Below are 18,379 nucleotides of genomic sequence, written 5' to 3'. Positions count from 1 at the left end.
AAATAATATTTTAAAAAAACCTTTAAAATTGCAAAAGTAAGGTAACACCAGCGACAAAAAAGGGTACATGCGATCTTTAAATAAATATACAAAAAATATAAAAAAATCATTAAGCTGTCATTTATGTGTATTCATAAAGTCAAAAGGCAATCTAATAATGTGGTCTAAGTTTAAATGTTTAAAAAAGAAATATATTTTAAGACATCTTGCCATACCAAAAGTGGACGTTTCTGTAGAATGACCCAAATGTGACAGAAAGACTCCAAATAGATTCAAGGATTGTAGCTCAAAATATGTTTAAAGGTAAAGTAAAACAAAGTACAAACAGCAGCAGTTATTTGCTGTTATTGACATGGCAGTTGGCTGCTAAACTTTGAACTTTGCCCCTGGATATGATAAAGCCTGGTACACTGGAGTGTTTGCCACGTTTGAAAAGATCACAGTATTGACCCGTCAAGCAGTGTGATATGCAGTATTTCATTTAAATCTTGATTTTTGTATAATTATTATACATATGACCTCATATTAATTGAGACTATATGGAACATTTAAGTAAACTTGCAGAAAAAGATTAAAAATGGATGGAAATGCTGAACTATCTAGTACACAATATTCATTTTAAAATATATTAATATAAAATAATAAAAAAAGATGTACAAATGTGTCAGTCTCCCTAATGCATGTTTAAGTTATCTATATGGATTACTTGGCTTGTGAAAGGCCACTTTCACAAACAGATTCCAAAGTCAAAGGTTTGAGGTCAAAGGACGTTTTTGAGCATCTTTTTGTTGTTTGTTTCTGGTTTTATTTATTTGGTTAAAGTTGGTTTTAACAGAGACGTTGCAGTTGTGTTGTACTTTTGTTCTTCCATATATTCAGAATAGAAATACTGCAAAACCAAACTGGCTCATTTACCATGATGAATCAAGAGATTGTGGAAAGGTAATCACTTTAAATGGTGTTAAAGTTGATGAATGTAATCCACAGAGTATCTCTTATCATTTAGATTTCATTACAATGCCCCTGAAGCGAGGTTATAGTCAAGTTTTTTGACAATTTTATCAATACAAAATCATTAAAACTTCAAACCTCTAAAACATTTTGTTTTTGCACAGGTTGTACGGCAGTTTCTGAGGTGATAAACATCTGATACAGGTATCTTCTTGGCATTTAAACATTTCTTTCCCTTTAATAAAACCCAGTTAGAAATGTAGAGTAAAAATTGATTCCACATGTTAGACAGCAGGGTAACAGGGTTGAGGGAAACTTTTATTACGAACACTGGTATAATTAAATTGCCATGTTATACATGAACAGCAACTAACCGCTTTACAAAAAAGCAAGTAATACAATATCACATATATTTACACTTGTATTTATATACCTTCCAATTTTACACAAACATATTTACAGGTGACCAATGCAATTAAAAATGTGGCAATGCATCAGACAAACACACATTTTAAATTATATAAAATAAACCACTTTTTTAGTCAGGTTTATGTTGAGAACATAAGAGTTTAATTACATAAGCAATTTAAAAGGCTTAGGGGCATGTCATGTGTCCTATCCGCCATCATGGCAGTCAAGACTATGCCTTCATTATTGTCTTAAAGTTTTGACATATCAGATTAGGTCAGTTTTAGATTGGTAGTAGCAATGCAACATTTAAGATTCAAGAAAAAGGAGTTATATTCTGGTTATTCAGAGTAATGGACGCAAAAAAAGAAGACAAATCTTACACTTCCAACACTCGATTGGGTCATTATGTTCCTTCATATTTTCAATTTATCTTAAAAACTGTAAATTTGACATGGACTGATGTGAAATTCGCCATCACGACATATAGAGAAGGAATAAACATTTCAAGTTTCATTTTTGATCACTGTGATCTGAAATCTGCTGTTGGGATGATATTTCACTGTAAATACTTAGTGCCCTAAAATGACCACAAGTCAGCATGAACGTACATTTTTGGACCTGCAGTGTAGTACGTTGTAAAACATACGAAAATGTAAAATAAATCTACAAAAGAAATGGAAAAATGACATTGATTTGGTCCCAATTTTAAGTGTGAAACATCTAGTATTTCAATGCAATCCTTTCAGAAACATAAAATTAAAATTATGCATAAATATTCCGTCCTCAAACATTTGGCAGGTACCCTTTTCTTTAGTAATACAAGTTTCCCTTTAATAAGCATTTCAAAGAGACAATGTACTTGAGTCTGTTACTAGGCACACTACCGTGTCCTCCTTGTAGATTTGCAGATTGGCATAATAATGACAGAAAAGTAATGCAGAAAACATATTGCACACAAAAATCGGCCACTTCAATTTTGATGGCCATTGTATGTTAAATACACCGTGAAGCCCTGCAAATGGCATGTTAATTCCAACTTAAATGGCACAATTGTGTTTAATTTTGCAATTCACTGGTTAGGCGACGAGTGGGAAAACGATTAAATTAAACGCCAAAAACATGGTTACAAAGCTAGTGAGAACTGTATGGAAGAAAATAATTCTCTAAGGCATACAACATAGACGAGACAGACATAAAAATATACAAAATGGAGTTCACAACAGTTTCCCCTCACAATATTGCAAACTAGTCTTTGGTGCAATGTTACTACGTCAGCTTGTGGTGGGATTGGGATTCCTGTGCCGTACGTGAGCCGTTAGTGAGACGGGAACAGGGGAAGGTAAAAGTGTGCATGGATATTTCCTGATCACACACTTAAATCATGTGCAATTTGTATACACGCATAGTGTTCAACGAAACAAATAAAAAAACATATTGCACCACAGTGAGACAATGCTAAAACATGAATATTAATGCCAATTTGTCGTGTTTGATTTGTGCAATTTGGGGAAACAAAAATACATACTCATCCGCTGCTCTTCTAGAATTGTTTTTTTACGACCGATCGCAAAGCAAACCTTCATGTGATCTCCAAAAACATTATCTACAGAATAAATATTTAGATGCTGCAATATGATATTCTCGTAGTTGATGGTCACATGGTACAGTTTAAATCGTAGCGACGTATGGACTATATGGTAAATGTTAAAGCCGCAACACATTTTCATAATTAGTACCTGTATTCCCTTCCTTAGCAAGGTCTTGCCTACTTTACAAACTATACACAGCTGAAAACCCTGACAAAGGCACACAATGGATAAAATAAGAACCCAAAACATGTGATCGTTATTATCGTCAATAGTATAGTACACATATAATCTTGGATTGCCATCCAGATTTCAAGCCTGTGGATATCAGGACAGGACAGGCCCCTTGTCCATCCCGCATTGGGTCCGGGACAAAATGGAAAAAGGCCGGATGCCAGGCCAGGATAATGAGCCTGCGAGTCTCCACACGGTTGGTCATCTGTTTGCTGTAGTGGTTGATCAGATCAGTTTCTCATTCTTGTGTTTCTTTCAGACATCAATGAGGACATAATCTCAAGTTTGTGCAAAACGAAGAGTGGACGCCTCAGATGGACAGATTTAGCATTTCAATGTGGTCGGTCCCAAGACATTTTCGATGTTGAGTGCAACACATAAGAGTTCAGTGCATTCTCCTGAAGTAGTTCATTTAGGCAAGTGTGTGGCAAGCTTCAACTGGTATTAAAAAAACAAACACTTAAGCGGTTCTTCAATGCAGGAACCTTGTTAACTGGACAACGGAAAGCAAAAAGGATTCGTGGAGAAGAACGATGGCCGCGGAGTAGAGAGAAATGCTTTAAATCTTCTCAGACGATCTTTTTGATGCTTGGCCGTTTGAAGCTGCCTGCACTACGCTGCTTCTGCACCTGGCTGGCTGACCCGTGTCGCGCTCGCCCACTGGTGGAGAGACTCGAGGTGGGAGAAATCTCAACGTTCTCCTTGTCGATGCCTGCAGGAGAGAGATGTAATGTAACACCAGTCGCAACTGTTGTCTGTTTCTTACTCAAAACCTTAAATCGAATCAATTACCTTCACAATAATTGTTTAATCTTAATTTACATTTATCAAATGTAAAACATCAACTCAAGCATTTGGTCAGGTTTCACAGATGTATGCTTTGACATGGAGTCTAACTGTAAGTACACATATTGAACAGCAGGTGTCTCAGTGCACTACATTATCACACAGAGGAGAAAGTCTCATGCAGGGATCCTGTGAGCATTCATGATATGAGACATAAGTGTGCTTTTAAAATGTGCCTGTTGTTCTTGTGTAAATTATTAGATATATTATATATCAGCATTACTGTTCTCACAGATTCAAATTTACAAACTGTAAACTATAAAAGGCTTTTCACACTCTGTTTAATACTGGGTTAATGTCTTTTATAAGATTTCACACTTTTTTTTTTTAAGGCCACACTGCTTTAAACTTTGGGTTATGATGCATTTAGCTGGGTGCTAAAGCCAAACTGTGGTGCAAAGAAACAATGTGGTCCTGTAATAAAATATCAAGTTATTTAGCAACAGACAGCCAAACATAACCTGCCTTAGTATGCATCAATTTAAATATAAAATTAAAAATATTTAAAAAAAATTACATATATGTATTAATTACAAATGAATTTATGTAACTTTTGTTAATAAATTAATTAATTTAACTAATTTATTTACATTATTTATTTATATAACAATAATACACATTTTAAATTTTATAATATATAAACAGTGCCTTATGTCTCTCATGGGACGAAGAGGATATAGGCCCGGTTTCACAGACAGGGCTCAGCCTAAACCAGGATTAGGCCATAGTTCAATTAGAACATTTAAGTAATTTTTATAAACGTACTTAGAAAAAAACATTACTGGTGTGCATCTTGAGACAAAACAAAGACACTGATATATTTTAAGATCAGTCAGTGCAAGTTTCTTTCAGTTGAAACAGCTCAGACTTAAATTTTAGTCTAGGATTAGGCTTAAGCCTTGTCTGTGAAACCAGGGGGTAAATTAAGAAAAAAAATATTTAAACAAAACAACATAATCCTATCTATATTAAACTAAAGAAAAAAAATTGCATATAATTTATAAAATATTTAACATATAATATATAAAATAAAATTAATAAACACAATTAAATAAGAGATTAATTGCATAATTGATTTTTATCAAAAACAAAATAGAAATTATATATAATAAATAATGTTTATATTTTAAGATACATTTTTTTTTTATAATTGAATTTTTTTTAGGCAAGTAACAGAATTCATATACACTAGTCAACATTTGAAGTGGATCAAAACCATCCTAAAACCTAAAGCCAAAATGCATTCTTGTCTTAGGACAACTTTGATGAACTTTTTTGATCAACTTTAAATGTAGACTACTGTATATTTATATACAGTATACTTTTTTAGACATTACGACTTAAATTAACCAAGGGTTAAAAATGACAATGGCCTAACAATTTCAAGTGTTAAAAGCCTTTCAGAATGCTTTTAAAACTGCAAATGTTCCGTCCTCCTCATTTGCGCTTAATATCAGGCCCTTGTGATCTCTCTACACACTTCCTGTTAAAGCAGCCCCTCTTGCTTTGTTCCGACAGTAGCATCTACTACTGACTCCAGCAGCAGATTTACAATACAAACACAATGCGAATGGCAACAACTGCTATTTTCACACAACAGAGGTCGATGATGAGTACCTGGGAGGACGAGGTGAGGTGGGAATACAGCCGACTTAGAGCAAGGCAGACAGGCTTCACACAGAGAGAGTAGAAAAAAAAGACATGAGTGACACATTCACAACTCAAAAGAGGACAGGAAGGACAGATGAATGGAAGAAACAGGAAATCAAAATAAAAATGGCAGCTTACAAATATATCTAACTTTGTGCGTTTTACTCTAAATGACCAACAAAAGCAGAGTTCTGCTGAACAGTGAAGCTAAGCAGTAGCTGATATTAGCTCAAAATGCAGATTAAATCCATATCAAAAGGAGAAATTAGAAGGAATGTGATTTAGACATTCACTCAAGTGCTTGCTGGATCATCTAATGACGTCTGTTACATATACACGTATATAAAAATACCTCTGTTATGAAAATACACCCTTTAATGGCCAATTTAAACTGAATAGTATCACACTGCCACCACTGAAAAAAAAAGGAAAGACAAGAAATAGGCACTTAAATAAGTTACCACAGTTCGCAAACTATAGAACTGGACATTAATTGCCCAACACAGCTCTATAGTTTAGGTTTGTACCAGCTGTTTTCGGTGGCACCTCCTCTGTGGTTCGTGGATGGGAGAGAGTTGGGGACCGTCTATAAACTATAGGGCCCTCTGAACCGACAGCACATTCCCAATAAAAAGGAGACAGAATGCAGTGAGGTTAATGAAGATACAAACGCAAAGCAAAGGTGTCAAATGCACACACAACCACTGTCAAAGCCCTGTACGATGGTCTACTCTAAATCTTGCACGTCTAGCGAAGCCCGACAAACTGTAAACTGGCGACACTTTTAGAGGTCTCGAGATGTGAAAGTAGACAAAAGCACTGAAAACCGCAAAAGCAGCGCGTTTCCAAACAGAGCTGTTACTGTGTTATTTTTTTATTGCTAGGGTATGTCGCAATGACAGCACATGTGTTAGCGTTATCGTGACTCACGTAATCGCATTTACGTGAGCAGGTGTGAGTAGCTCGGGAAGAATGTGAAGTGTGAAGTTAAGTGAGCGACTACGGACTAATTTGCGCCTATGTGTGTTTGTGTGTAATGATGCAGGAAGTGAGCACTGACCTGGTGAGTGCTGTGAGGTGGCGAGAGATGTCATGGAGTTGGACAGGTTGAGGTTGGCCGTGATGCTGAGCTGGCTCTGGACGGTGGGCGGATATGGAGAGGTGGGGGTGCGCAGTGATTCCTCCCCTCCTTCTTCTTCGATACCAGGAAGGTAAGTGTCAATCAAAGCATCTAGGAACTTAACCACAAGCTCGGCATAGTCTGGAATTTGGGTTTGCTGTTGGAGAGAGTAAAAGCAGGAGTGACTTAATGATTTAGCTTTATTTACACAATCTGAGGGATATTATTCACCCATTTCGTCATTATGAGTGTAAGTTTGATTACTCTAACCTTGAGTATGAGCAATCGCAACAGTGACAACATTTAATGACTGGAATAACCTAGATATTTAGGATTTGCTGTGGTTGTTCAGTAATGCATTCAATATACATAATAGGGCTGTTACCAGTCAGATTAAATAATTTACAACAGCAATAAATAATGGGGGGGGGGGGTTGCATACTTTTAAACATACTAAACCACCAGTAGGTGGCGGTAAGTCACTTAATGAGTGAGTCATTCAACCGATTAGTTCAAAACGCTGAATCATTCCGTAACAAAACACTGCTGAGTGTTGCTTGGAGAATGTTTAATCTGCTGTGATCTTTGTTTGGAACTATTTTCGTTGTAGAAATAGAACAAAAACAGTAAATATTGTGTCTAAAATGTAAGTAACTTAATAACTACCAGACTACTTTACTTGTTTATTGAAATAAAATCAATGTGACATTTGCAATCGTGAAAATATTCAGGAAAATAGCTCCTTTGTCAAGGTGTTACTTAACTATATCATGTTATGAATAAACTAAACATTTAGAATTTTTACCTCAGTGTTTCTCTTCTGAGTTTCTTTCTGTGTGCTGTTACGCTCATTTGTTTTGAAGTCTCTCACAAAGAGACAGGCAGCGCGAGCCTCAACAGTGCGACCTTGATACCAGAAATAGCCGACACTATCCATTATCAATCACTGTTTACTCTGAATGTAATAAAATCAGAAGAATCATTATCGCGTCTCGATGCTTCGCTGGTTATTTTTTGTCACTTCAATTTTAGTCAGGCTATTTGTCCGGTCGGGTAAGTAAAAAAAATGTAATTAAATTTTAACTAACTAGAAGGCTGGTCAGCTAGCTGTAGCTCGACCTATATTATTATTATTATTATTATTATTATTGAGAACATTATATAAACAAAGAAGGTAGTTCAACCTGTATTCCACTACTGCAATTCTGTCTGATGACGCAGTAATCTAAAATCTTTGGTCTGTCCAATGATTGTAAACAGTCATTAGGTCCGTAAGACTGAAAAAGATATTTTAGCGGTAATGTGACCAAAAATATTTAACCTATTGAATCTGAATTTAAGACATTAAGACTTTTAAGGCATTTTATTAGACTTTTTAAGACTTAAGGACCCACGGACACCCTGTATATATATATATAAACGCTAACGGGGTGGGGGGACTTTATTGTGAAGAAAATATTTAATAAAAAATAAAATAAAATACAAATTATATATATATATTTCCAGCACATAAAAATGTGTTTAAAAAAACAAGCAAAATAAAGGTAATTAAATAGCAATTTAAAAAATCAATTAATATAAACATTATAACAATGAAAATATTGGCAGGGCAAGTAAAAACCTGAATTACTGGTCTGACAAGGCAGGATGAAACGGATCATTATTGCTGAGCCATGAAAGAAGGAAAACAGTTCTTTCAGCAAGGGATACATAAGCAATACATCCCTGTCATTTACACCTTTTTAAACCACAGCAGAACTGTGGGAGGGTAAGAGGGCACAGACACAGGATGGGTGCGGGAGATGTTTGGGGAAGCCGTTTTGGTCAATAAATCTAGAAAGCTGCAGAGACTGCAGCACACAATTTCTTCACTGCGCTCTGTTGGAAAATGAAAAGTGTTTATGGGAGCAGTTAATCATACCTTAGAGAAGGGCCCGGCAAACCTCCAAAGACCGTTGAAACCAAAACCTGTGAGACAAAGAGAGAGGTGACAGCAGAGACAGAAAAGAAGAATCAAAAGAAAAAAGCGAATCAGTCAGACATCAGAACTCTAAACAAGACGTACAAAACCCCCCCCTCTAAACTAGTGTTGTTAATCGATTAAAAATTGCAATTACATGCAAAATCTACTTAATAATAACTAACAGTCTATCAATATTTGCATTTTTTAATTAAAAAAAATACAAATTAATAGCACTAAATTAATATGATAAGTTGACAGCGCTACTTTAAAAACTTGCTTTTAGACAATTAAGAAAGCATCTGCCAAGAAATGTAAATGTTGAGAATGACTGGAGAGATTGGATTTACTCTGCAAGCAGGACGGCTGGTATTGGGGAGGAGACTCCTCATGATAAACCACATTCTGAATGATGCCATGGACGGGGTTCAGGAGGTTGGGGTCCTGGCACATGGAAAGGACGGTGCTTAATTTGGAGTCCAGCAGGTTGTGGCTGTAATGGATAAAAATGACACAGGCAAAATGAATGTCAAACTACAGGGCCAAAATCATATACAACAGACCGGATCATTTTCATGCATATTGCGAAAGCTAATTCGTGTAAATTATCTTGTTGTCATGTAGGTGTAGTACAAAACAATAACACACTCTTCTCACATTCTTCACATTTTTTTTCATGGAACTCAACTGGCTAGTGGATTATTATTTGAATATGTGGCTTTATATGTATTACTCATGCCAAACACACTCATAGGTATGCATCATTATGATGAACAGTGACTTGGGAGTAGCATGAAACTGTAGCTGTACATTACAGTAAAGACACTTTTAAATCAAAAATTACTCTCAGGAACTAATAATTACAGTGTCATGACATTGTTTCCATATCTAGTGTATGCAAAAAGATACTTCAATTACACACAAACATACATTACAGTTCAAATGTTTGGGCTCAGTAAGATTGTTATAAGAAATTAAGAGTTTTATTCAACAAGGATGCATTCAATTAATCAAAAGTCACAGTAAAGTACTTTATATTTTCGCAAAATATCTCTAAACTTCAAATGCTGTTGTTTTGAACTGGTTATTCATTAAATAATCCTAAAAAATGGTTTCTAACTAAATATTAAGCAGCTTTATATGTTTTTTGGGGCTTTTACAGCATTCAAATTTGGCCACAGAAACTCAAGCATGCTTGCTTGACATGAGAACCAATGATTGTCAATGTTTGCTGATGAATGTTTATATGTGGAAAAAAACTAAACATTCTGCTCATTATATAAAGTGATCATGTCTCTTCAGAAGACTTGGATTAAACTTGTTGCAAATGTTTTGGGGAAAAAAAACAAAAAAAACCTTTTGAAGCATGAGAGTTGAGTTTTGGGTGAACAAACTTTCAGTGGATGGACAGAAATCCCTGAAACTCATGAAATATTTTTAGCATGGGAAATATTAGGAGACTAATGGATCTTGAATGACTCAGAGTGATGTGTTGGTATGTAATACGGCAGACACTCACACTACTGGAAAGACCTTGGGGAACACCACACTGGCCTCAGCCAAATACTCGTACAGGATCCGCTGATGAAACTCATCCGTAGTGTATTTCACCAGTGTTGCCTGCAATTAAAAACAATACTTCACTATACAATGGTAAATATAATATAAAAACCATCATAAATGGAGAAAGAAAAAGATCTTCATTTAACTTTCTTGTGCTATACATAAGGCAACAGCAAAGAAAAAACATTTAATATACAAAGACAATTCCACCTGTAGAAGGATTTAAAGCACAAGTGCAATGAAAAGTAGTATGGAGCACACACCAGTATAGTAAGGAGCAGCGTCTGGATCTTCGGGTCTGTGAGAACATTCTCGTCTAGGAGGACATTGGACTCAGACACAGAAACTTTGCGTAAATGGGAGTTGGCTATTCGCTGAGTTTCTGGAATAAAGAAGAGGTGTTGGCAATTCAACCTCTCTCATTTCAAAGCCCAATTAACATTTACTGCATATAGATTAGCACTGGCCTGTAGCATAACACATTTAATTCATAATTGTGAAAAAAACTCACCTATCTCATAGTCATTTTCAGAAACTCGTCTCATCTTTGGAGGTGTGGTGATGCCTGACTCCATGTCTGGTCTCTTCGGGGCTTTTGAGTCCGAAATCAGATGATCAAAACTCTTTCTAGTGCCTAGAATAAAAAATAAAAGCACTTAAGTATGAAGCTGAAATAAAGCTACAGCATGTTTAAGGGCCTCTTAGAAAGAACAAAGTCATCAGACCGCTAATACCCAGAAGTTTCTTCGCATTGGCCTGTGACGGCTGGCCCATGTCTACGCTCATGGATTTGCGTGGGCGAAGGCTGGTCTGCCCCATTGCAGAGTACGGAGGTGCAAGACTGCGCTCTGACACTTTCGGAGAAGCCCAGGGCTGGTTTTCACGCAGTAGCCTGACACATAAGAGAGTGTGAAAATCAACAAGCAACAACAAAAAAAAAGCAATTAAAAAATATATCAATATAGTGTGGTTGGAAAAACAAGTAAATAGGAGAACGAAAAACAGAAAATTCAAACCTGTTTGATGAAAAATTCTCACCTGCATCCAGGTTCAGTGTCGTACACGGAGTACGTGTCCATGGGAAAGTTTTCCATGGTAACTTCTGAGAGCAGTAATGACTTCCTATGCTTTAGGCTGCAGCGGCTCCTCACCTCCTCTGACACTGTGAGCAAAGCTATACACAAACATACACTTTAGATGTTTCCATCTGAATTAAGACGCATATCTACTTCATAACAGGTTGTGATTGTTTGCTTAAGGTTGTGCTGGCTTTAATGTACCTGCCAGATAGGCCACACTCTGCGTGTTCACCTCAAACTTGTCACAGCTACGGTGTTTTCCCACCAGGCCCAGGAGCGTATGAAGGATACGGACTGTCCTGGCCACAGTGGTGGAAGAGGGATGTCTGTATCCTAAATGAAGAAAAGACAAATATGAGGAACCAGACACATGAAAGACCTTTCACTGATGAACTGCAAATGCTCAATGTGATCGACTGTTAAAACTGCTCAATGCATCAACTGGTCTGTTTATACAACAGTAATGCATAAATTCAACAACCTAGAAGAATGAATAAATTTAAAAAAAGTAAAAAATAAATAAATCAATTATAATAATAATAAATCAGGTTCAACATAGATAATAATCATCATCATCATTTAGTTAATTTTAATATTCAACCCTTTTCAACCCCTTAATTTATGAACCCTTTGGAAATATTGTGAAATAAAAATGGAAAATTAAATAAAATTACATAAAAAATTTTTTTTAAATGGCATGTTAAACCCAATTTATAATAATAATAATAATAACAGTAATTATTATTTTTAAATAGATTATTTTTAAACCAGACATTGGTTATAAGTCAAATTAAAATAAATGCATGTTGACCCTGATTTTGTGTAGGGATGTTCATTTCGGTTATTTTTCCTAACCGACAACCGATACTCGTTAACCGATTGTTAACCATTAACCGACAAGATTATTTTAAATTAGAATTGAATTAAATTAGAAAGGATAAGTGTCTGTGACCTGTTAAAAAATACTAACATTTGTTTCCCAGGGATTAATTTTACATGCACAAAAAGCAGCAAACAACAGAACATGTGGATTAACATGGTCATCATATCACATCACGCACCTGCAGCGCTTCTGCCAGCGGAGAAAAACAATGAAGCTGTGCAACAAGTAGCCTAGTATGCAGAGTTTCGGTTAATTTTTTGCTGCGCGAAAGGAAACAGACGGCAGAAAGCGGCATCCTATTTTTCTTTACGCTTATTTTACAAAAGCACAAAGATTTGTTTTTATTGTGAATGTACCCAAATAAAGGCAACACTTTTACAATTCCGATTATCTTTAGGACTAAAAGGAGTAGTTGCTTCCACTGTTAGAAGGAAAAAAGTCAAGTGATTGCACCGGTGCCGCATGCGTGCACACAGTTAAGCATTGCTACCTTGACAATGCAGCCAGTTCGTTATCATAATAAAATACAGTCAGTCAAAAATATATGTAAAAAATATGTCGAAATATCTGTGCCGTTAAGCGTCATCACAGTACCGCCGTGATGTTATGCAAAATATTTTGTTTTACGTGGATATTGGAACGCGAGTGAAGTACATAATAAATAATAATTTGCCATTCAAATACATCGCGAATACGGAAACATCTGATTTTGTTTGGAATGAGAGACCCAACGTTGGTTTCAGTTTTGTTTTAGCCTAAATGAATTCGTTTTGGCTTGTCGTTTTGCTATAGCTTCTTATTTTTTTTATTCTTGTTCTTTTCTAAATACTGTTAATTGAAAGGATTTGTTGTGGAGTGAGGGGAACTAAAATAGCCTAGCTATGTTTACAGTGTTTATTATAATGTTTCTAAACATTTCGCATCGGCATCATTAGGCCTATTTCTGAATGAAATAATAAAATGCGACTTATGTTTTTTCCCCCTATAAAACACATTTTTTAATACACGTAGCGTATTTTAACCATGCAGCAAACCTTTTTAAATATTTTGATGAATTACTGAAAAAATAAATAATTAAATTACTTTTCAAACTGTTTAACTGATTGTATTAATCGGTCAAAATTCTTACGGTCGGTTAACCGGTAACAATGAACATCCCTACTACAGTGTGATCCACTGATTTTTGAATCATTACCTTTGAGCAAGTGCCCTACTAATGCAAAGTTGAAGTTGGAGGCAAAGTTTAGTCCCACAAAATGGTCCATTTGTTTACAATGCCATTCCAGAGGCTTCCTGATCTCCATGAAGACCTCCTCAGGACTCTATAAAGGGGTGGAAATGTTAACTGCTTAGAGTTTTATATTCTACCACCTTGATATTTTATCTATCACTAATAATAATAATAATAATATCAAGAGTATCAAAAAAAGTTTTGAGTCTGTGGTTGTCTAAATGTGGATTTCAGTTGGGCACCTTATCATTAAACACCCAGAGGCTGTCCAGTGTGTGCAGGTTCTGCTCCAGTAGGGCGGTTCCGGCAGAATACAGATTCACTTCATCCAACTGAAGTACAGCCACAGCCACCCAGAACAGAGCTTTATGCATGGGAGAGTCCTGCAGATCATTAGACACGTACACACAAAACTATTAATATGTCAAGTGTGTCATTTCTGCACCACCAAACTGAATTGCAAAGATATTTTCAAACTAGTTTCCCTAAACACTCATCCATGTATACACAGAGAGAAGCAAATGGAAAAAATTTTATTGTCGTGTTACATCAGAGGTAATAACTGCTGATGTTTTCATAATTGAATCCAGCATACAACATGACTGCACCTGATCGAGGAGAGGCTGTAGTTTTGTGAGAGCGATGACGGTGGCCTCAATGAGAACCTGGCTGTTGTAATTATCCGGCCCCTTTAAGCAGCTCTCCAGCCCCTGTGCAGGAACAGCATTAATCAGACAAAGCGGCAGAGCATGACGCCAGCAAACAGTCAGAGCGAATGACACTACAGCAGTTAGACTAGCACTGCACTGCATTCTGAATCACAAACACTCTTCATACAACCCAAATATTCACCATTTCCAGATAAAATACAGTCACAAGAGGAAATTCAACAACAGTAAATGACAACAGAGAAATGTCATTAGTCCAAGCAGTTTGACATGTTGTGACAAACCATGGCTAATTACATCTATTCATTTAGTCTTATGTAAATTTCCCAGTAACTGATAATAAATGCATTTCTCTAAACTTTGCTCAATACTGTATACATTTCCACAGTTATCAAAATAGATTTGAAGTTGTCCAAACTGAATGTTTTTATAAAAATAAAAATCTTAATTTATTGACTACATAATACACTACATAAAATACCATTTAAAAGCTGGGGTTGTTCTTTTTTTTAGTTTTTGAAATAAGTCTCACCAAGGTTGATCAAAAATACGACAAAACAGTAATATTGTGAAATACTATTTAACACTAACAGATATTATTTAAAGATTACTGTTTTTAATTTGTAATTTATTTTAATATGCAACTCAATGTGACCTAATTTATTAAATATAAATAAATATACATAAACTGCATGCTAATTTTCATAGGTGGCATTTTAAACATTGATTAATAATAATATTTTAATGTGTGCGGACATACCCCCAATGGGCAATATGGGCAATAGTTCATTAAAAATTCGACCTCAATTAATTTAAATAAGAATTCCGCATCCTGACAACCTCAAATCAAATTTAAAAAAATGTAATTGTCTTATTCTTATTCCGTTCTAAATGGTGCACAGCTATGGTGTTCAATGAATTTTATCAAAAAGTAAACATCAGAGAAGACCACATTACATAAATGCACCAAAAACAAACGATTCGAGCCAATTACGATCAAATCTAAAATGAGGAAAAACAGACAGAGCTAACCCGATCAATGCTGAGCAGAGGACTGGCTTTACTGAGAATACGAATGATCTGTTTGAGCTGTCCATGAGTCACACGTTTACTGATGCAGCCAAACACCACAAGCGCCCGTGGCTGAAGAGATGGGTTATATTGGAATGCAAACCTATCCAAGAAAAGAAAATACAATTAGCTACTTAAATGTGATTGTACTGTGATTTTCAGTTGTAACTGCTTCACAAAAACTCTTGTCAAATGTAGTTTTCAACACACTTTTGTGCCAATTCGGTCCACTGATCCAACCATTTGCATCCAGGAATGTCCCTCATACAGGCCTAGGGAAAAACAATAATTGGTTAAATAACATATACATAAAAAGCTTGGGAAAATAAGTAGTTATGGAACTCATAAATTCTTTAAAAAGATCAGCACAGTGCTGGAGATACATAAAAAGATGACAAATACTTTTAAATGACAGCAGCAGTAACTAACCTCCATAATCTCCAAAAGAGCCTCTGTAACTGTTTCCAGGGAAGAAAGAGCAAAGGTCTCTCTCTCATAGGAGCCAGGGGAGAACGAGCGGTCTCTGTAGCTGGAGCGGAAGGCGATGACCGCCGCAGATTTGACCTTACTGATGCCGAACAGCAGGTAGAACTTGGGCAGGGAGAACTCAGTCAGACTCAGACGCAGCACCTGTTTAGTCTCCTCTGCAAAGGCAAAAACCAGAACAGCAAAAAAAATCAGACAGATCATCTAACGTTAAAACAACCTAATGTCTAGCAAACAATAAATCAGAACTGCTGCATAACAATTTAAGGAGTACATTGCCATGTAGCACATACATGCAAGGCATATTTATTCAAACTCGAAATGTTGGCACAAAAATACCCCTTTTTACATTAAGTCTGTCAAATCGCAAAAAAAAAGATTCAGTATCATTACTCTATTCAAAGTTTTTAAAGTAATTTTTTTATTATTATTTTATTCTATTTAAGTTACCAAAAACATTTTAACAAGTACAGATTTTTATGTAGATATTATGCACAAAAATGTTTTTCCATTTATTTATTTTTTTGTCATTATTCAGGTTTTAAATGGTTAAAAATTCAGGTATATCTTAGGTGTAACTTTGATATCATGTAATTGAATTATATTTGGCATAAGTAGTACTTAAGCATGAGTTTAAAAAAAACATGAACTGAGACTGTGATCATTCCTTATACACTTGTTAAAACATTTCTAAATTCTTATTTTTATTTGGAGATAACAATATTTAACAAATATTTACAAAAGCAATATATGAATAGAGGACTTGTATTTTAGCCAGAAACAACGGTTTGACGTTAAAAATATCTTGATGAATTTGTTACAAACAAGCAGCTTTTCCCTTCACACAACATAAATTAGAGACTGGAGTCATGTGGATTACTTATGGATGTATTTATCAGCTGTTTGGACTCTTATTCTGACGGCACCCATTCACTGGCCTATGGTGAGCAAGTGATGTAATGCTAAATAAACAGAATGATCTGTTCTGATGAAGAAACAAATTCATTTACATCTTGGATGACCAAATGTTAATGTTTTGGTCAACTATTCCTTTAAAACCCTCACTTTCTGCGAGTTATTTCTCACCGCTGAAGTTGAGCTGTGAGCAGGTGCAGAGCGAGTGTATGATGTTGATAACGAGGCCATGTGTTGACGCTCGGAGTGACAGCGGGCCGGTGGCCACCAGCAGAGTGACGACATGGAACAGGTAAGGCAGATGAGCGGCCACATCCAGAGAGTTGTTGAAGGAGAGCATGAGCATGTAACGGGCCAGGATGGCGATGTCGTCCCACATCAGGTGCTGCTCAAGGGTGGGGGTGGGGGACAGGCACGTCTTATCGATGATCTTACACATCCGGCCAATCACCTGAGAGAAATGAATAAAGAAATTTGTAGTTACATTACAAATATGGGCTTTATTTTACTTTAATTAGTCCCTGATGAAAACTAAAGAGTCGGAGTGCTAAATTGAACAATATCACTAAGGCAGTTTAACAATTTTAAGCTTTCAAAATTAGCAAAGCAATGACTGGACTCCACAAAAAGCATAATTTATCATTTCCACAAATTAGAAACAAAATAGTACTAGAACAAGAAATACTAGAAATAAACTAGAACAAATATAGACAGTGTCCCTTTTTTCACTCTGTGACATGCACCTAAACATCATTTGCTCTCTCAATAAGATTATACTTGGTCCCTCATTTAACCTCAGAGTCCAGCTGCTATACGAGTCTTAGAAAAGCAGACGCAACAACTGGACAAAGCCTGTCCTTGTGCTGCCCGCTGTGACATCAGCAGTGGCTGGCACATGTTAACCAAACAATATTTAGCTTTTCAGCATAGCTGAGCATTTGGGAAAACAACAAAGTATCTTCAACTACTGAAAAATATCTAGTATATATCTAGTTATGGTAACTGCGTCAATCAAGAATCATAAAGACCGAGGTGCTTAAGTTATCCAATTCGCAAATGTGGCTCTCCCTCTGCCCAAGTGTCTGACAATGACGTCCATTGAGCGTAATGACTAACAGTTGCCCATATAATAGAAGCGACTGCCCCACTGGCTAACTATTGTCTGTCTGTGTGCACACATACAAATTGGGCATTTGTGCACAACACTTAGGATAATAGATGTTGGGTAGAAGAGCTAGTCAGCCTGGATAAGATCACAAGAGGAATGATTCAGGAAGACAAGAGCCAGAAACACTTTAAGCGGTAAGTCGAAATCTGTTTAAAAGAGTGTTAGTGGGCTAGAAATTAACCTAAAAGGACATTTAGAGATATGCTAACAAGAAATAAAATTGGTTTAATGAATAATTGAATATAGTAATATTATAACTAAATATTGTATGATATTAAACATTTCAGCTGAGATAAATTGGATGAAATTATACAACAATGCATGGAATATAAGTCGAGCTGTTCCGGGGCATTTTGAATCATCTTGGGATGAACAAATTGATAACTTTATAAATAAATAAAATATTTTAATAATCCTATAATTTTATATATATATATAAAGCAAAATAAGTAAACTCATTAAAACATTACAACTAAAAATGCAATAGCATCTGTGCTTCGTACATCGTGCAATAGCATTGTCTGTCTGACTAGCTATCTATCATCTTGTCTTTTTTT

At 35.8% G+C, this 18,379-nt stretch overlaps 1 protein-coding gene and 1 long non-coding RNA gene across 6 annotated transcripts in view; one reads left to right on the top strand and one right to left on the bottom strand.

Moving 5' to 3' along the window:
* Window positions 1–1,248: 1,248 nt before the first annotated feature.
* LOC107587405 (neurofibromin-like) overlaps window positions 1,249–18,379 on the bottom strand; it is a 19,734-nt gene continuing 2,603 nt past the window's right edge. The window contains exons 5-23 of one of the 5 annotated variants that reach the window (XM_016275200.1): window positions 16,826–17,105; window positions 15,683–15,897; window positions 15,464–15,525; window positions 15,215–15,356; window positions 14,123–14,224; window positions 13,757–13,897; window positions 13,479–13,605; window positions 11,602–11,733; window positions 11,360–11,495; window positions 11,056–11,213; window positions 10,833–10,955; window positions 10,585–10,703; window positions 10,278–10,378; window positions 9,109–9,251; window positions 8,720–8,766; window positions 6,739–6,955; window positions 6,206–6,283; window positions 5,646–5,699; window positions 1,249–3,894 (exon numbers count right to left, since the gene is read on the bottom strand). In XM_016275200.1, the coding sequence (XP_016130686.1) occupies window positions 3,752–3,894; window positions 5,646–5,699; window positions 6,206–6,283; window positions 6,739–6,955; window positions 8,720–8,766; window positions 9,109–9,251; window positions 10,278–10,378; window positions 10,585–10,703; window positions 10,833–10,955; window positions 11,056–11,213; window positions 11,360–11,495; window positions 11,602–11,733; window positions 13,479–13,605; window positions 13,757–13,897; window positions 14,123–14,224; window positions 15,215–15,356; window positions 15,464–15,525; window positions 15,683–15,897; window positions 16,826–17,105 (2,520 nt within the window). In that variant the 3' untranslated portion in view covers window positions 1,249–3,751. The other 4 variants (XR_001609475.1, XM_016275210.1, XM_016275227.1 and 1 more) reach the window with 4 other exon arrangements.
* The window catches only part of LOC107587456 (uncharacterized), a 5,714-nt gene continuing 5,190 nt past the window's right edge, over window positions 17,856–18,379 (top strand). The window contains exon 1 of the long non-coding RNA XR_001609476.1: window positions 17,856–17,956. This is a non-coding gene — a long non-coding RNA (uncharacterized lncRNA). The remainder of the gene's footprint in view (window positions 17,957–18,379) is intronic.

The sequence above is a fragment of the Sinocyclocheilus grahami genome, unplaced genomic scaffold, assembly GCF_001515645.1.
Source record: "Sinocyclocheilus grahami isolate Dianchi unplaced genomic scaffold, SAMN03320097.WGS_v1.1 scaffold6.1, whole genome shotgun sequence".
Lineage (NCBI taxonomy): Eukaryota > Metazoa > Chordata > Actinopteri > Cypriniformes > Cyprinidae > Sinocyclocheilus > Sinocyclocheilus grahami.
The sequence above is the reverse complement of the archived record's forward strand: the minus strand, read 5'-3'. Positions and strand labels throughout refer to the sequence as shown.